Below are 18,699 nucleotides of genomic sequence, written 5' to 3'. Positions count from 1 at the left end.
GGGGACTGGAAGAATCTGGGGAGCTTATTTAATATGTAAACTCCTCAGCACACCTCAGACTGCAATCAGAGAATCCCTGGTGTGGGGCACAGTGACCTGCAGCTGATGCATCCTGCAAGCATGAGTGGAAGCCACTGCCACAGACCGCCAGCCTCGGGTGTCCCTTTCCACTTGTTTCTTCCTATTTTACACAATCTCTCCAGACCCACTTTATTTCTTTTGTCCTGCAAGATGTTTTTTGAAAATTATTTAGAATGGTTAAGCCTCATTTAATTTACAATAGGTAATATTTGCATATACCACAGCATTCTCAAGGAATAAAGAGTTCACTCCTTCCCGTTCTCCTTGAGGTCACGTGTGTGATCAATTAAGAGCTTTTTTTTTTTTAAATAAAAAATTTTTACCTGTAGTGAAAGAACCATTTGGTTGTGCTGCTGGATCAGTAGATAACAAGGTGCCTCCTCTGAACACCGTCTAGGTGTTCCATTTCTACCCAGTGCTTACGACCTAGCAGACAGAATGATGACTGCCCTTAATTATTTCTACACTACTCCCTACTACTCACAACCGCTGGCATTTCTTGCTTGCATGTACAAGGCCCTCTGACGGTGTTTCATGCAGATTACTGCATTTACTTCTTATAGCAGCTTAAAGACTGTAACTCTCTTAGTTTTCCAATGTGTGCAAGAAAAACTCAAGCACGGAGTAGTTGGTAACTCAGCCTTGGCCACCTAGATGACCTAAAGCTAGGACTCAAGCCCTGGTGGTCTGATTTCTAGCCCAGGAGTGTATGAGGACTAAAGGAGATGGGTCCAGTGTCTCCTGGGGCTTAGTGCAGTGCCCAGCCCCAATGCATTCCCAGCAATGGCAGTGATCACCATGATTCTCAGTGTTCTGAGGCGGTTGTGGAGTTTGGGGGTTTTAGTGAGCTCATCACAGCTTGCGGGACCCACCTAGCTCTAAAGGCTCATTCTTGAACTCTGAGAAGAGAGGGCCATTTTTCCACTTCTGGGTGAGAGACTCTGGTTCAGACACAGACAGACCCAAAAGACAGAAGTCACTTTTTCCATCTCAAAGTGAAGCTACCCTGTGGCTATTGGGAGCCTTGAACAGGACACAGGGCAGTCAATGTTTCTCTGAGTAGAAGCAGCAGTAAGGGCTGAGGCCTGACAAATGTCCAGAGGTGAGGCGAGGTCCACAAAGTCAAAACTTATTCCTACTCTGTGTGTGAAGAGGGTAACTCTGCAGAAGGAAAAGTCATTTCTTGGGAGGCCGGTACAACAAACCAGCCAGCCCAACCTCCGTTAATCCCTGGACTGGAGAGGACTTAGGGAATTTTTTTTTTTTTTTTTTTGGCTTTTTCGTTTTTATCGGTACCAGGGATCGAACTCATGACTGCCTGCTTGCAAGGCAGGCGCTTATGCCGCTGAGCTAAATCCCCAGCTCCCAACTTAGGGAATTTGAAATACACAAGAGTCTTTTAAAAAATTAGATGGTAAAGTGAGTATTTATTGGGTACTTACTGGGTATAATAAATCTGAGCACAAGCACAGATCTCTGAGCCTTTATATATTCCCACTTATTAACCCTATTTTTAACAATGAAGAAACAAAGATTCACTGATGTTGAGTCCCTAGCCAAGGTCACACAGACTGGGTTTAAGTCCTGGGCATCTAGTGTGACAGCCAGTGCCTTGGAGCCCCTACCACTGTCCTGCAGCCAGGCAAGGAGCTGAAAGCCAGAGTGTAAAGGCACAGGTGTGGTGTGCAGTCTGGGCTCTGTCTCTTCAAGAGGAACTCTAAGCAGGCCCTGCCTTCCCTGGAGAACTCTGATGTAGACTACCAGACTCAAGGACTCCTGGCTGGCCACTTGTGAAGGACACTCCTTACTTGGCAGGCCTAGAGGAGAATTCCAATCTCCTACCGACGTGGTCTTTAGGACTTTTGGTGACCTCGCTGCATTTACTTCAGGTGTACCCCCCTGGGTACACACCTGAGCTGCCAAACAGGGTGGAGGTGTTTAACACGTGCCCATGTCCCAGTCCCTGATAGGCTAGGCATTCTGCCAAAAAGCTCTCTGTTGTGTTTTCCAGCCTTACCTCCTTTCTCAAAGTCTAGCTCAAATACTGTCACCTTCCACGAGGCGCTTACAGACAGGTTCTACTTCTTGATATTTAGAAATGATTCCCCTTTTTCTGAATATTCACCACCCTTCACCAGCACCTTGGGCACAAGCCAGTGCTATTCACTGGTCAGGACCATCCGGCCAGCATCTGCCTCCCTTCTGGCTGTAACGCACCTGATTTTCCCATGAGGCTACCTCTGCCCACTCTCAGTTCCTCTGGGCTTTAACCAAAGCTGCTCTCTGGCTCCAGGGTTGGCTCTTTCTAGTTAGGGTTTAACTGGCAATGGATATGTGACCCAAGGGTACCGAATAGAGACAGCTATAGGACTTTTGCTGGAGCTCTTGGAAGAAAAGGGCTCCTCTCTGCTAGGCTAGAATGAGAGAAGACTTTAAGTCCCTTGGATATAGCCATGTCTGAAGCCAGTGCATTTCTGACCTTTCCATTTCTATGAGCCAATAAATTCCAACTTTCGATTTTAAGCGAGATAGAATTGGGTTTTCGGTAACTTATGATTGAATAAAAAAGTCTTAATGAATAAAACTTCTCATGAGCTCTTTTCATATAATTCGTGGTGTCCTAGCAGCTCATCTCCCTTATCAGACTGTGAGGGTCTTGAGAGCAGATTCCATGCGTGTAGTAGCCTATATGCTTACCATTTGCTGGTACTGAGTCAGAGAGTGGGGCAAGGAAGCATCTACGGTGAGAAAGAGTCAGAGCAAATGACAGAATGGAGGTGGGGAGTGACTGGGGGAGGCTGCCTCTGAGCAGAGGCCTAAGGAAGGAAAGAAGGGAAGAAGCAAGTGGTGAAGAAGGGGGCAGAGGAAAGGGCACAGCAGGGACCCACAAGTGGAAAGAGGCCCTTGTGGCCCAAGCGTGGCAGCTGATGGCAGGGAGGGAGTGATGCTGGGGATTTGGGCATGGGCTCATGGGGCGGGCCCTGTAGGATGCGGAGGCCCAGGAGTGGGGAGGGGAGGGCATCACACCCACTTGCTGATGTACTCCCCGGTAAGGATGACACTGCAGGTCTGGCACTTGAAGCAGCTGACGTGCCACTGCTTGTCCAGCGCCAGGAGTGACTGGCCATGCTTGATCTCCTCCTTGCACCCGGCACAGTCTGCAAAGACAGGAGACGCTGCTGAGAAAAACTTCCTGGGCCGCCTGACCTCCCACCTTCGTGTTACACGTGTGCCAAAGGAACTTTTCCCTGAATGTCACTATGCTTTCAGGTGCCCCACACTGCCACTGATAGCTGCCCAGCGACTCTACAGGGAAAGGAAGAGGCCACCAGAGCTCTGGCTTATTGCCCATTCTGTGGAAGGAAAGACCTTCCTACGTCTCCTCCCAGGCACCAATCATCCAAACTGGTCCCTGCCCTCCTCAACTAAGCTCATGCTTCTCTTCTTGACCTTAAATTCTCATCTCTGGGAGCTCACGGCACGCAACATCATCCCCCCACCCAAACATACTGAATTTTAATTAGATCTCTGTGCATGGTTAAATTTGAGAAGCATCGCTCCTTGGGATAGGCTATGTTTTTCTTTTCTTAGGTTATATATTCCCGGCAAGTGCCAGGTCTATGTGCTGTGGCTAAATTCATTTCTTTGCATAGCATGGTGCTAGGCTTGTAGCAGGAACTCAAAGCACCTTTGCTGGAGTATGAATGGGTGGGTCTTACATCACTGAGGCAAAGAATAAAATTTGTCTTGTACCCCTTCCCCTGTACGCTTTCATGGCACGCATTTGCTTTCCCAGGATCTAAGGATGAGAGTCTGATGAGACTGTTCCAGACCAGAAATGTGCTCTCACTCCCTATCACTGTCACTTTGGAGCCCATGCTGGGGCCAGAAGTGTGTGTGTGGCCAGCAATCTGCCTGTTGCTCAATGAATGTCAGGGAGGGTATGGGAGAGACAGGAAATGGAGCTGGTGTCCAAGGTACTTGGGAAATGCTGGGAATTCAGGCCTCACTGACCGGATGGCCCACTTTGGAGGAGAAAAGGGTCACGGAGCAAAGTTTACCACAGGACAAACCGCTCTGTTGGTGCCTGATGACAAAGGCAGACTTTGGAGCAGTGAGAAAAAAACCCAAAAAACTATGCATAAAATTGGGGGCGTCTGACTGGACAGCTTTCAATCCAGCTGGAAGCCAGTCCCGTAAGAGTGGATGATGTGTCTAAAAAGGGCAGGGTGTCCAGCAGGCTGCGGGAATCGGTGAGGCCCTGAGGAAGTGTTTGTAAGGGTCCGATCCTCTTCTGCTGGCCTCTTACCTAGGTATACCCTTCTAACATCTTTGGAAGCAGGGAGGTCTCCTCTAACTGCAAAATTTTTGCAGTTGCAGGCCTTCAGATGGAGTCTGGGAGGATGCAGAGTTCAGGAATTTGTCTCCCTCCCTTTCTTTTGTCCTAGAATGAGACTAAGTTTTCCTGTTCTCCCATCCTAATAATTACTGCCTTCAAAACAAAACAGTTTAGAGAGGTCAGATCCCTTCTCCCTTTTATAGACACATAGTCATCTGAAGTGACTTGTCTTCAGTGTAGATGCGGTGGCATTTGAACAGGTTTTCTAGGTGATGCACAATAAACTTATCTCTGGGGACTCCCCCATAGGGTCTCATAATTGCACTGGGCTCCAGTTCATAGAGCATTTGGTCAGATGTCCCAGTCAGTGCAGGAATCTGCTGCATTCTTTGCAGGCGGACACCATCCTCTGCTTAATCACATCCAGGAGTCCACTCAGTCCATGGTAAGAAAGCCCTCTAAGAATCAGGCTGGGCATGGCTGTCACGGCTGCCTTCTTCATGTGGAGCTGAGGCCTGATTCCTGCGACTCCCCCAGTTCTTATGCAACTAAGAATAACTTGCTGTCTTCTGTGACAGTTCCTTCAAAAATTTAGAGGTGAGGACATTTTCTCTCATATCCTTCCTACTTTACACTTCCCTCGATGTGGTCATGCATTCATCAGATTCACTTGTGGATTCCATGGAGGAAGGCACAATATGAGCTGATAACACAATTCTTTACCCTCTCAATAAAACTGATTTAATGGCTGCATGCTTGCATAGACCATTCCAATAACAAGCACCATTTTTCTTAAAGCCATACATCTGAGATGAATTTAGCACCTTTAGGAGCTGGTCCAGGGCAATGGCTGACAAGTGGACTGAGAGATTGGAGTGAATGATAGAAGTAGGCATAGGTAAGAATGCCAGCTCTCCGGGGTACTATTGTATAACATCTGAGCCCAGGCACCCTCCTCTGAATGTCTTCCTCTCAATCAGGCTGGTATAAGTAATGCTCATATCTGATCAGTGATTGCTGCCACTTTTTCACAGACTCGTGCTTTAACACATGTTCTTCAGATCTCCCAGTAACCGATGTGAAGCTATATGCAAAGTTTCTGGTTTCTGTTGCTTATTGCTCTAGAGAATCCTGGGCATCTTCTCCATGTGGTTTTTCTTTTCATGTCACTTGACTGATGCTCCATTGCATTGATTTCATACTTATCTGGAACTTTCTTCCCCTGTTTCATCCTTTCACTCTTGACCATGAGTCGAGCACCCAATCTAGGAGCCCACAGGTCTGGTGTCATGAGCAGTGTCGGGAGAACCACACCTTATTCTGAACTGGTCCCTGGGGAGCCAGCTGTTCACTCCGCACACACTGCTCGCTATTCCAAAATTATAGGCTCCAGCTGGCAGAAAGTATGAGGCCGCCACCTGTTCCTCCAAATCCCTCAGTTGGTTCCTAAAGCCTCTGAAGACTCCCGGTAGCCATTTTTAGTCTCATTGACTATGCCATTCATTCCACCTAGCTTGGCAAAAATAACCGGGTTTGTGAGACACAGCAAAGCTACCCATCTTTGTCTAGGCAACTAATCCAGGAAGACAGGATCCTTCCTGATTAGCAAGTCATGCTTCGGGTGTAGAATAATATGGGAATATCTCCTGAGCCAGACAGTCTGGTTTCTTTTTATCTGTGTTCCTTTGGGAAAGTAGTTTGTGTTTGTTGAGTTTCAGTTTTCTTCCTTATAGAACAATTACTCTTGTCTCTCTTGCAGAGCTGCTGCAAGGATTAAATGCTTGAGGGCTTAACTGATTAAGTGCTTAACAATGGTAATGACCAATAGTGATGGTGGGAGGGTAGTGCTGGGGGTTCTGAGGGGTAGTGACGGTGGCGGTGAAGGTGATGATGGATGGTGGTGTCGTTAATGGAGGTGGTGGTGGTAATGGTGATGACCACAGCAGGCATGGAGGTGATGATGACAGTTATAATTGTGTCGGTGCTGATAAAGGTGATGGTGGTGGTGATGGTGATACTTTGATGGTGACACGGGTAATGATGACAATGGCAGATATTGGTGGTGATGGTGACGATGTGATGGAGTGGTGCTGGTAATGGTGGTGACAGTGGTACTAGTGACAGTGGCAGATATGGTGGTGACGGTGATACTATTAACTGTGAGGTGACGGTGTTAGTAATGGTGATGATGGCACTGGTGGTGATGGCGATGTGGATGATAACAGAAGAGATGACAGCAGCGGTGGTACTGCTGTGGCTGCTGATTCCTGTCAGTGAGACCCGTGCAGTTCCTTGTAATAACAGTCAGTTATTGGGGAGGGTGGCACGATGGGAGCAGTGACAGGGCTTCTGCTCCTGCTGCAGACTCCTTTCATCATGTTTATGAGGAAGCATTTCTCCTTCCTTTGGTAACACAATCCATTCCTCTGGACAGTTCCTAAATCTTCTGAGTGTCTTTTGAGTAAGCGCTGCTCCTGCTTGTCCAAACTATTTTTATTAATCTTCCAGGGAAGAAACGTCACACTCTTGCTGCTTAAAACTCAAATTGTTCCTTCCTTTTCCACAGTGTGTTTTTCTCAGCAATCTCTTGCACCTGACTTTGCTTTCTATCTTCCTTGAGAATTCAGGAGACTCCCAACATCCTCCCTACCCAAGAGGGCCCTTGCATTTTCAAGATGAACAATGACCATTCTTGGAGCAAGTAATTCTATGAAATGATGAACTGTGGATCCACAGAGGAATGTCTTTCCTGTATGAGTGATGATACTTCTGCCCCACTGGACACCGTCCACCTTCACCACACCCTTTTCTACCTCTTGCTGTGCAGAACTACAGCTGGACTCCTTTCCAGCACATACTTACGTGTGAGACACCCACACTCAGCTGAGGGAAACTCCCTGTGGTCAGGAGAGCCCCCTGCACAGCACAACCTGAGAGAAGTAATGATAGTTCCGAATCTGACCCTCACTGCTCCTCTGCTTTCCACGTTAAACTTCCACGCTGACATCAGCCTTCACTTTATATTTACAGATTTATGCAGGCAATGCACTTGCATTCCACAGTCGTCCTGTGGGAATAAGAAAGCCCATCCTGCTTCCATGGCTGGGGAAATTGAGCCTCAGAGGCTACCGGCTGTTCTGCGTCATGCAGAAGGGTGGAAGCCTTCTGATTCACGCTTGTCTCCCTCCTTGTTGCCCTGCGTGTGGGCTCACTGGCCTGTGCGTGCCTCAGCCCAGGACCATGACTCGCCTCCCAGTCTCCCTGTCACTCCCGATGAGGCTTTCAAGAGTGGTGAAGGATAGCAGTGAGTGTGCTCTCGGCCACCTTGACACAGGAACCTGCTCAGAGCAGCCAGCATGGACAAGGACGCTGAAGGAGGGACACTGCCTGCTCCGGGGGCAATCTGGCTGGACTGAAAGGAAAGGTGGCCACGGGAGGGAGCCTTCCTGTGCTTTCCCTCTGCTCTCCACACCTGGGTGGACCTTAATAGGGCTCCTGGGAGCTAAGCACTGCTGACTGGGGTGATTTTGGCTCACTCTCCCTGGTGGAATGTGCCCCACCCCATCTGCTGACTCTGCTGGTGCCACTGTGGGCAGGCACCTCCACCACCCACCCTGCGTGCCTGCTCTGTGGTGCAACCCAGGAGGCTAATGGGTTTTCATTGATCTCTTGATGAGACTGGCCAGAGTGTCGTATAACATGAAAGAACACTGGAGCCCAGCACAGTTTCCAGAGACCCAGGAGGCCCAGTCTACGTGTGTGCCTGCGCGTGCAGTCAGCTGCCCGACAAGGGCATCTGGGAACAGTGATTTAGACATCTGATCGCTGGATACGCTTGAGTGGAATGGATTTAACAAGTTAGGAGGCTTGCTGAGAGGCACGCCCTCCATCCTCACTTTCTCCACAAATCTGCAGTGATAAAACATAACATCTCTTATGGCATGGGAGATGTGCCCCTCATCCCTAGACAGTGATTCCTGATCTTAGGAGCATTCATTTGAATCTCATAGGAATTCTTGAATTATTGAGAATTTCAGTGCCTCTGTTTCACATCTAGGGGACTTTGGGGGCCAGAAGTTGTCTTTTTACAAGGTGCAGCATGAACCCAATGTGGTGCTTCACAGAACACATTCTATGAAGTTGGTAGGACCCTCTCTACTTTCTTGTGTGTGAGTTGTGCCTGCAAATTCTTCCTCAGTGGAGTTTGTCAAAACTGAGAATTGTTGGGGACATCTGTAGTACTTGAGTAACCCTGGGGTGGTGCCTTTGGGATATAAGATCAGGAACCCAGCTAGTCCCAAAAGAGACCCACCCAGGGAGCGATAAGCATCACTGTTATAGCTGGGCAGCCTGCCTCACGGGCATTGTGCTTGTGGAGCTCGTGTGTCTGGGCTTTAGGCCAACTGGGTCACGCGTCAGGAATCCTCCAGGGAGGGAACCTCCCATTTCCCCTTAGGCCTGAGGGTGTGGCTGACAGTACCAGGATGGCAGACTTGAGGAGATAGTGCCCTGGACCTGGAGGTGCCCTTGGAGATGGGGACTCACGGCTTGGTCCACGGATCTTGATGGGCTTGCTGCTGGTCATGGCCTGGGAGCAGGTCTGGCACACACACTCTTTACCGCTGAAGGTCACCTTGTCTCCAATGGGGAAAGGCTTCCTGCAAGGGGGTTGAGGCAGACAGTGAGTGCATATTTATGGGATTCGGAGGCTCTTGGTGGCCTGACAACACGTGCTCACAGCAGCCTGGAAACACAGTCAGCTCTCCTCTCAAGTACCAGGTAAATTTAAATGCTGTTCCCAGTGACAGGCTGACTAAACTGGGGCCATTTATCTGGCTTGACACTAGGAATACTATGCTGCTTATCAGAGCTTGCCTGTTGCATGTGTAAGAGAGAGAGGCTACTCACTTCTCACAGGGTTGTTCCCTCCTAATGGAAGTAGTTTTCCCATACTAATTTGACCTCTCTCCATACATCATGAATTCACTCAGCTCTCAAACCTTACCAAAATTTCTTACTTTGTGTCTCAAGACATTTCTCAAAATCTCTCTTTTGTAAGTCTACAAATACGTCTTTCCCTCCTCTGTATTTGTGTAGCACAAGAATCTCAACCTTGAACATGTTGTGCCTCCCCAGCCAAATTATAAATGGTGTAAAGAGTTGTCAGCACTCCAATCCCATCATGTGGTTGCTCTTGCTCCTGTAATTTGGGACCCCCGTCATATGGACTCTGGGCATCACTCCTGATGAAGGCTTCCAGTGGCTCCGCTGCCCTTGTATTAGGAATGTGAAATGGAGGGAATGCACCGGGGCAGGAGTCTGAGGACCCGTGTCCTCACTGTGGCCCAGCCACTACTTCAAGGCAAAAAGGCATAGCATGACCTTAGAGAATCACCTCATCTCTACAGAGCTAGACAAAAAGCTCACCTTGTACCACAGAGATCCTCTGTGCTGACCTCTGATGGGTCCTGGATCCCAGTCTCAGGGCCCAGGATTTTTCATCCATTACATACTCTACCAATAGTCTTGGTCATAAACTAATTTGTTAGTGACAACAAGTACTAACCAACTAGTTATATTATGGGGAGAGTAGTTACAAATTCTTCCCCCAATTTGAAATGTGTATATACTCTCGTCATAGTTTACTTATAACTTAATCAGAACTATCCATTAAACTTCAACATATTTATAGACAGAGCAGAGGTTCTATTAATTTTTTTTTCATTTCCTTAATGTGATTTTTGGCATGCAGTTGAAGTTTAATATGCATTTGCTAAATGAATAAAGGATTTGGATGATGGGGTGGGGAAGGGAACAGGGAAGGGCTCTCAGTCACTAAAGATGTCCCGAGGGAGGCTAAGAGTTATCACGATAATGAGAAAAATAAGAAAAACATACACTATGTGCCAATCATGGGCTAAAGTCTTTGCATGTATTGTCTCACTGTTCTTACTAGTAACCCACTGAGACTGCTATGGGTTCAACCCCTATTACTATGGAGAAACCAAGGTGTAAAGAGAGGGAGTCACTTGTCAGGGTCACTGTGCCAGAGGAGGTTCTGCTGGAATGACGGGGAAAGGCCAGAAACACACAGGCTTGTGTTAAGGATGTGGGAGCCCAAGCCAGACCAGCAGTTTCCAAAATGAACCCTGAGGGACCAAAAGGATGAGGTTACTTGGTGGGTCTTTTGGAAGCCTTTTGAAGGGAAGTGGTTGGCTGAGCTTGGAGTGTGGATCCTTACTCTGCTCCATCACAGGACAAACTACTATTTCATATCACATTGTGTGTGTGAGACAGGACCCATCTGCTGAAAGATTTGAAAACCACTGTTCAGATCCTTTCACCCTTTAGGTTCTAGAAATCCAGACCCCCATAAGCTACCTAGGCCCCAGGGCTGCCTGGGACGAGCCACCTCTGTCCCTCCCTGGGGCTCACACAGAGGCCCTCTGTTTCCCAGCCACCTGCTCACCTGCACAGGCTGCACACAAAGCACTTGGGGTGGTAGGTGCGGCCCAGGGCGGAGATGACCTCGCCTGTGATGAAGTCCCGGCAACTGTCACAGCGGGTGCCATAAAGCTGCTGATAGTCCTGGGTGCAGATGTACTCCTGGTTCTTGAAGAAGAAACCTGACTGGGCCAGGCCACAGCCACACACTTTGGGGAACAAGGAGAGAAACAAGGGCAGGTTGAGTCCCAGGAAGGTGTGCAGCCTCACAAGGGAAAAGGCTGGTATCTGGCTTTGTCAAGAGTGGTCAAGAGCGACACATCAGACTTCGTGGGTCTTGTGTCTCATGGTATGGCCTGCAGACATTCCATGTCAGGATCGCCTGATGACTGCTTCACAGGCAGATGCCTGGGCTTCATTCTTTTTCCCTGGGGCCAAGCCCTGGCACCTGCCTTGTAACACACTGCCTTGCTGATTAGATGCACAGTGTCTGAGATCCATGAATGTACAACACACTAAAGTGTAAGTCCCTCTGACTCACACAGTGCTACATAGCTGGGGGCATCAGGAATTTGATAAAAGACTCACTCAGTGAAACATCTCCTGGGTACTTCCTATGTGTGCAACTCTATTCTGGGTGAACAGTCATGTGGAGACCCCATTTCAGATGCCAAACTGTAAACAATTTAGGATGACAATGGACGGAGGATTTGTTCTGATCTGTCCTCCTACAGCCAAAGAAGGCTAATGTGTTCCCAGCACGATTCATAGGTCACAAGATTCTTTAACAGCAGCGACTTAAAAATGTGTGCCATGTGAAGATGGCACAGGATGTTACCATATGTAATGGTAATGGGCCATCAGGTAGGTGTGGGCCGCATGTGCTGCCAATGGGGAGGTGGAAGGGAGCCTGGCTGGTGCAGAAGAATGATGGGAGGTTTCTTGGAGGAAGTGAATTTGAGTGGAACACTGCAGGGACAGAATGAGTCAAAGAACAGAACTGAGAAGCTGGGAGTGACTCTGGTGTGGCTGTGGGCCGAGGTTGGTAGGGTGGTGCTTTCAGGCCTTCGGGGAAGTACCAGGAAAAGGGCTTTCAGACTAGTTGGAGAAAGGCCTCCACCTAGGCTAAGAAATTCAGGCCTTGAGTGAATTAAACACATCATATTATGTGATACACGCATACTTTTCTTCATCAGCAGCACAATTCATTGTAACTAAATCTTGGAAGCTGCCTATGTCCATCAGCAGATGAAAGGATAAAGAAAAAGTGGTATTCATACACAGTAGAGTCCACTCTGCTATAAATAAGGATAAACTTGACAGGTCTGTAGGAAAACAAATGTACCTTGAGAACATAATGTTAAGTATAATAAGTGACACACATGTTTAAGTACTGTATGGTTCCTCTTGTATAAGAAAGCCAAAGTATAAATGAATTAAAGAGTAAGATAAAATATAACAGGGAACAGAGAGATAGCTCTTTTGAAGTGGGAAAGGGATGAAGAGATGAAGGGAGCAGGTAGAGGGAGAAAAAAGGATGCAAAAAGAATTAACATGTATCATGCATATGTAGCAACTATCTACAATAGATGTATGCATTATGTACAAACATGTTCTAATAAACAAAGGAAATTTGGACTTTGTGCAATATTGAGAAGCCACGGACAGGTTTCTCCCTAGTTTTTAAAAAAGTTAAAAAAAGTATTTTGAAAAATTGCAAACATATACAAAAGTAGAAAGAAAGAGCATAATAATTCTCCATAATCTAGCTGCAAAAGTGATCACCTACATAGCTATCTTTTAAAGAGAGCTGCAACACGACTTCACAAGGTATTCTCAGAAGGTCTCTTGGAATGTTCTTATAGATAATAGGAAGAAATAATTATAGGTCAGGTAATAGAAGAACAGCTAGATTTACAGGTGTTGAAGAACTGAATTATGTAGGAGCAGTCCCAGTAAAGGACTCAGACATAGAGGAGGTAAGATTTTCCTAAAAGGAGTTAAGTTATGAAATCAAAACAGAATGGACAGAGTGGGATGAGGCAAGTTAACTTCCTGGAAATGATGACTTCCAGGCTAACAGCACTACAATAACTCACAGTGTTCGTCCTACTAAAGTGAGATTGAGTCAGTCAGACAGGGATTTTGTTACCAGTTTAAGGAAGGGAATGGGAAAGAACCTTTAAATCCTACAACCAACAACGTTGTTCTGAGCTGGTACCTTCCAGGAGACTGACAGTTTGACTCCACATGGATGCTTTTTGGGAAGGAAAAATCTGGCCAGGCCAACACAAACTTGTACAACTGAGAATTACAACTCTTATGTGCATTAATAAGCAGATACTCTGGTCTTTTACACGGGTCTTCTAAGGATTTGTTCAGTACGACTCAGCATTCTCAAGAGTGATCAATTGTGGGCAGGCTGACAAAAATGTCCAGGCTTGTGGTTCCCAGGGGCCAGCCTGGAATTGGGTGACATCACCCAATACAAATACAATTTTATCATTAACAGGGCAAGCTGTTCTGCAAAAGAAGCCAGGTTAAAAATAGGAGAGATTTCCAAGGGAATGCCAGGCATGTTTCGCAAGTGTTTGTTCACCATTGTAGGCTTGAGGCAGGCTTACAGGGGCAGAGGGAACTGGCCCCACAGGTCACAGCACAAAAGTGGGAGACAGAGTGGTCTGGGAGTCAGACCACCGGGCCCTGTCTTATCATTCCCTGTAAATCTCTGGATAGCAGCACACTTGGCTGTCTTTCCTGGGGCCTGCATCCACTGCAAAATGAAATGCTTGTGAGTCCATGGGAAGGAGCCCTTCCGTTAGAGATTCCAGGTGTCTAAACATTTTAAATTCAGTGCACAATCTTTCTTGGGGCCTGTGGAACCTCCACTGGCGGGGCAGGAAGGATGGCAGAGAAGGTGTTTAAGGGAGGTGGAGAAAGGTTTAGCTTTCAGAAAGCATCGTGAGAATTCATCATAGCAAACAATGCAGGCAAAGCCCGAGTACAGGGTGTTCTGGGTGTGCAGGTGGTGGATCGATTGCTTCATGGAAGGCTCTGGGTCATGGCCCACGACCTCATTGGAAACAACTTCTGTTTTTTCCCTTTTTTTTTTAATCTCCTTTGTTTTCTCTGCTAGCTCCACCCCGCAGAGCCACCTCTGTCAGAGGAGAAAACCAGGAGTCCGCAAGAAAACTTGGAACAATCAGTTCCTCCATTTCCCCCAAGGAACTGAAGGAGGAAGTTTGTGGTAGAAAGGATGCAAAGGTTGATAAGGATCTCAGGGGTTCCTGGAAATACAGTGGGGAACACAAGGATGGGAGGTAAGGAGCAAGTGGGACCAGCACGATGGATGTACTTGAGGCTAGGTAAGTCAGTGATTCAAGTAACAGGAAAGGCTGAAACACCGTTTTCAGTGAAAAAAGGATACCCAGGGCAGTCATTATTCTGTAAAACAAAAGATAAACTCTATTCTTTCAAACAACAACAACAACAATAACAAAAAGCAAAAGCAGATGGTGTGGTCAGACCCAGGAGAGAATGCACACAGGTTAGAACTGCTTCGAGAAAATCTAGAGTGAATGTTCACTGTAAACACAGTGCCTGCTAGGAGGCCTTGCACACAACTTTAGAATGTATCAGTGGAAGATGTATGGTTCATGGTTTTCTGGAAATTTCTCCATGATCCTATTCTACCACTCAAGTGCTATGTGACTGAAAAAGTCACTTGTCTCTTTGGAGCTCATTTGTGAAATGAGCGGGGCTGGATCTGAGAGTCTGGGATTCTGTCATAAAACTGTTGATTTTCAACTTTGCAAAAGGAATCAGATTTTATAAAATTTCAAGGTCAGAGTTAGGAGGTCCCTTAAGGGTCATCTAATTCATTGTTTGAAACAGCTTGATCGTGAAGTATATTATGCATAGAGTAAAAATGTCTAAACTGCTTAAAGACTAATAAAATACATTCTCACCTATTCACCACTCAGTCTGCAAAACAGGATATTGCTAGTGCTGTAGAGGCCTGATTTTCTTTCCCTAAGAGCACCTCCTTCTCACACTGTCCTTAATCACATGCGTTTCTTTATAGTTTAACCTGCTATGAAGTATATCCATAAGTAATGGATGGCCTGGGTTTGAACTTTATCCTGATGGACTCTTTCTGTATTTATTTTTCTAGACTTGACAAACTGTGTCAGTACTATGTGTCTGAGACTCATCCATGGCCGTGCATGCAACTACGGTCATTCATTTTCACTGTATGCTATGTTATGTGATCTGAATAAATCGCCATCTGTTTATTCTATTGTTGAAGGACATTTGAACTATCTGTAAGTTTTTGCTTTTTTGTTTTTTTTTTAAAATGTTTTTTTGTGAGGTGATTTCTGTTTTCTAGGCTTTTCCCATTTACATTTCCACTGGCATTTCCTATTCATCCATACCATCATCAATCCTTTAGGAACATCTGACTCATCAGTGTTGTGCATATGAAGTGGTCGTTTATTGTGATTTTAAAATTTAATTTCCTTGATTATTAATAAATCAAGAATCTTTTCATGTATTTTTCTGTTGTAAAATGTTTGCTGATATCATTTGCCTTTTTCCTTTGAGACACAGAAATTGTTTGAAATGAATCCCTTTTCCATTGTTATTACAACTATCGTTTGCAGTTTGCAGTTTGTCCTTTCGTTCCCTTTGTGTATTTTTGATAACTGAAGTCCTGTTTTTGTTGTTGAATTTATCACTTTTTCTTTATGGTTTGTACTTTCTGTCTCATGGCTAAGAAGTTCTTCCTTACCCTGAAATCCCAAAACAATATCTCCTACATTGTCTTCTAAAAATTTCATGGTGTTGCTTTTTATATCTGTTATTTGCCCATCTGGAATTGACGTTAGTGAATGGTATACAGTAGAGATGCAATTTCCTCCCACGTGGATAGTTAATCATGTCAGTGGCATTTATCCAGCAGCTTAATTGTTCCCCACTGATCTGCAAAAAACATGTTTGTAGATATGCGAAGCCTTGTTTTTGCTCTGTATTTAGTTACTTTGGTCTATTTATCTGTCCCCAAGCCAAAATACACTATGCTATAGCCTATATGGTAACAATAAACAATGATATCTGGTAGGACAGGTCCCTGGATCTTGTTGCTATTCTTTAGGAAAGTGAGTAATCCTGCTCTTTGCCAACAATGCAATTTTAAGTGATTTCTTAATTTCTTTGGAAAACCACATGGAATGTTTTAGAATTAGTTTGAATATATAGTTCAACTATGGTGTAACTGTCATTTATAAATTTAGGTCTTCTTTCATGTTTTTCTTGTGATAATTTATAAATTTAAAGTTTTAATAATTTTTTATCATAAAAGATACAACTTAATAAAATTGATTCTTATTTTTTAAATTGTCATAAATGATTGTTTTTGGTGGATAATCATGCACAGACAGTAGTTTCTTTTGTACATTTATTCTGTATCTAGTAACCTTGATAAACTCTTACTGATTTTCATTTTGGTGCATTTCAGAATGCGTCTCTAAAATACTAGGAATCTTTAGAAAAGCTAACCACAACAACATAAAAGCATTTAAAGTAATATCTAGACAGCATGCTAAAAATTTCCCAATTATCCTATCCTTTTTTGTTTTTCTTTTCAGTGAGTGGCTATTTGAATCAAGATCTGTCAAGGCTCACATATTACGCTGGTTGATATGCCTTCTAAGCATCTCTTAATCTTCATGTTTTTCCTCTTTATTTTTCTACTTTCAATGTATTTATTGAACAATCTGGATCATTTACTAAACACTGGAACTAAAATTTTCCATAGTTTGGATTTTGGAACTATGGTACTGATTTAAATGATCTGCTTTTGAATGTTTTGTAGAACTTGATTGCAGTACTGCTTTTTTTTTAAAGAAGAGTTTTACCTACTAACTCAGTAGTTTAACAGCTTGAAAGTTTACAGTTAACTTAGATTTTAAAATTTATTATTGAGTAGTTTTCAGTAAGTTGCATTGGATGAATTGATTAATTTTTATCGTAAGTTTTAACATTTACAACTCAGATTACTTATATATCCTATTTATGCTTTCAGTTTTAACAACTAAAATGATGTCCCTATTTTCAGTTTTAAGATCATTCATTTGTATATTTTCTCAATGCTGAGTAAGCTTGGCGAATTTTGTTTATTAATTTGTTATCTTTAAATAATCCACTTTGACTTTGTTAATCTTGTCCACTGTTTTTTTCTTTGATTAATGTCTATTATTTCCTTTGGTTTTCCTTGGCTTCACTATTTGCTTCAAACTTTTAGAGCTGAATATTTAGTTTATTAATTTTCAAATTTTTTTCCTCTGTAATTACCACATTTAAGGCTATACAGTTTCCCAAGTACCACTATAAATTACTTTTTATAATGTGAGTTTTTGACACATAGTATTTTGTCATTTACTTCTAATCATTTTCTAATTTTTACTAAGATTTTGCTAACCATTTCACCTTACAGTTCAGTTTTTCTATTTCAGAATCATTTTCTTCCTGCCCACAGAGCATAATAAGAAATTTCATTTAATAAGAATCTTTGGAAAAAAAACAGTTTTTGCTGTCTGAAAATATTTTTACTTTGCCTTTGTTTTTCCTTTGAACAGTTTTAATAAGACATAATTACCATGCTAAAGAATTCAACAATTTAAAATATATAGTTCAACTATATTTAGCACAACTTAGTTTATTCAGTATTTTTATAACCTCCAAAACTAAGCACCAACCCATTAAAAATCACTTCTGCTTTTCCTTCAAACTGCTCAGCTATAGGAAATCGTTAGTCAATTTTCTGTCTGTACAGAAAATAGTCTAATGTACAGAATGTCTATTCTGAACATTTCCTATATATGGAATTAAATAATATGTAGCTTTTGTTATTTTTTTTTCACATTTTCAAGGTTCATCCACATTAGGGTGAACCTTTTTATTATTGAATAGTATGCCATTGCATGTATATAACACATTTTATATGTCTGTTCATTAGTTGATGGATAGGATATTTGAGTTATTTGTCCCTTTTAGCCATTATGAGTAACACTGCTAATCATGTGTATGATTTTGTGTGAAGATATGATTTTATTTGTCTTGAGTATAAAACTAGGAGTGGAATTGAGACTTGTTGGGTCATATGCTAACTCTGTGTTTAACTTTTTGAGGAAATGCTAGATTGTTTTACATTCTCACCAACAATGAATGAGGGTCTAATATTTCCAAATCTTCATCAACACTTGTATTGTCCTTTTTCTTATAGCCATTCCGGTGATGGAAAGTGGTATCTCACTGTGGCTTGATTTGTATTTCTTTGATGGCTAATGACATGGAACACTTTTTTAAACATCTACATAACTTCTCTGGAGAAATATCGTTGCAGGGTCTTTATTCATTTTAAAAGTAGGTCATTTGTTTTTTCTATTATTAAATTGTAAGAATTTTTTACATGACTTACATACAAATGTTTTACCAGGTATATGACTCGCAAACATTTTATCCCATTTTGTGGACTATGTTTCCACATTCTTGATGGTGTATTTTGAAACACAAAAGTTTTAAATTTTGATGATATTTCATTTACTTATTTTTGCTTTGTTCTGGTGTTTTTATGTCATATATAAGGTTATGGCCAATTGGAGGTCATAAAGATTTATTCTTATATTTTCTTCTAAGAGTTGTATAATTTAAGTCTCTCATCCATTTGACTTAATTTTTACGTGTGAATAAGCAATCTAGTTTCATTATTTTGCACACAGATATTCAATTTTCTCAGTGTAATTTGTTTTAAATACTTTTTCTTCTCTGTTGAA

General features: G+C 43.6%; 1 protein-coding gene across 7 annotated transcripts in view; it reads right to left on the bottom strand.

Annotated features, from left to right (window-relative positions):
- The window catches only part of Ablim3 (actin binding LIM protein family member 3), a 115,751-nt gene that overhangs the window by 50,672 nt on the left and 46,380 nt on the right, over positions 1–18,699 (bottom strand). For all 7 annotated transcript variants that reach the window (XM_063232337.1, XM_063232339.1, XM_063232340.1 and 4 more), the window contains exons 3-5: positions 10,890–11,073; positions 8,966–9,078; positions 3,113–3,239 (exon numbers count right to left, since the gene is read on the bottom strand). In XM_063232337.1, the coding sequence (XP_063088407.1) occupies positions 3,113–3,239; positions 8,966–9,078; positions 10,890–11,073 (424 nt within the window). The remainder of the gene's footprint in view (positions 1–3,112; positions 3,240–8,965; positions 9,079–10,889; positions 11,074–18,699) is intronic.

This window comes from Cavia porcellus, unplaced genomic scaffold (genome assembly GCF_034190915.1).
Source record: "Cavia porcellus strain 051 isolate PalLab524CR breed Dunkin Hartley unplaced genomic scaffold, mCavPor4.1 scaffold_21, whole genome shotgun sequence".
Taxonomy (NCBI): domain Eukaryota; kingdom Metazoa; phylum Chordata; class Mammalia; order Rodentia; family Caviidae; genus Cavia; species Cavia porcellus.
This window is presented reverse-complemented; position numbering and strand designations above follow the sequence as displayed.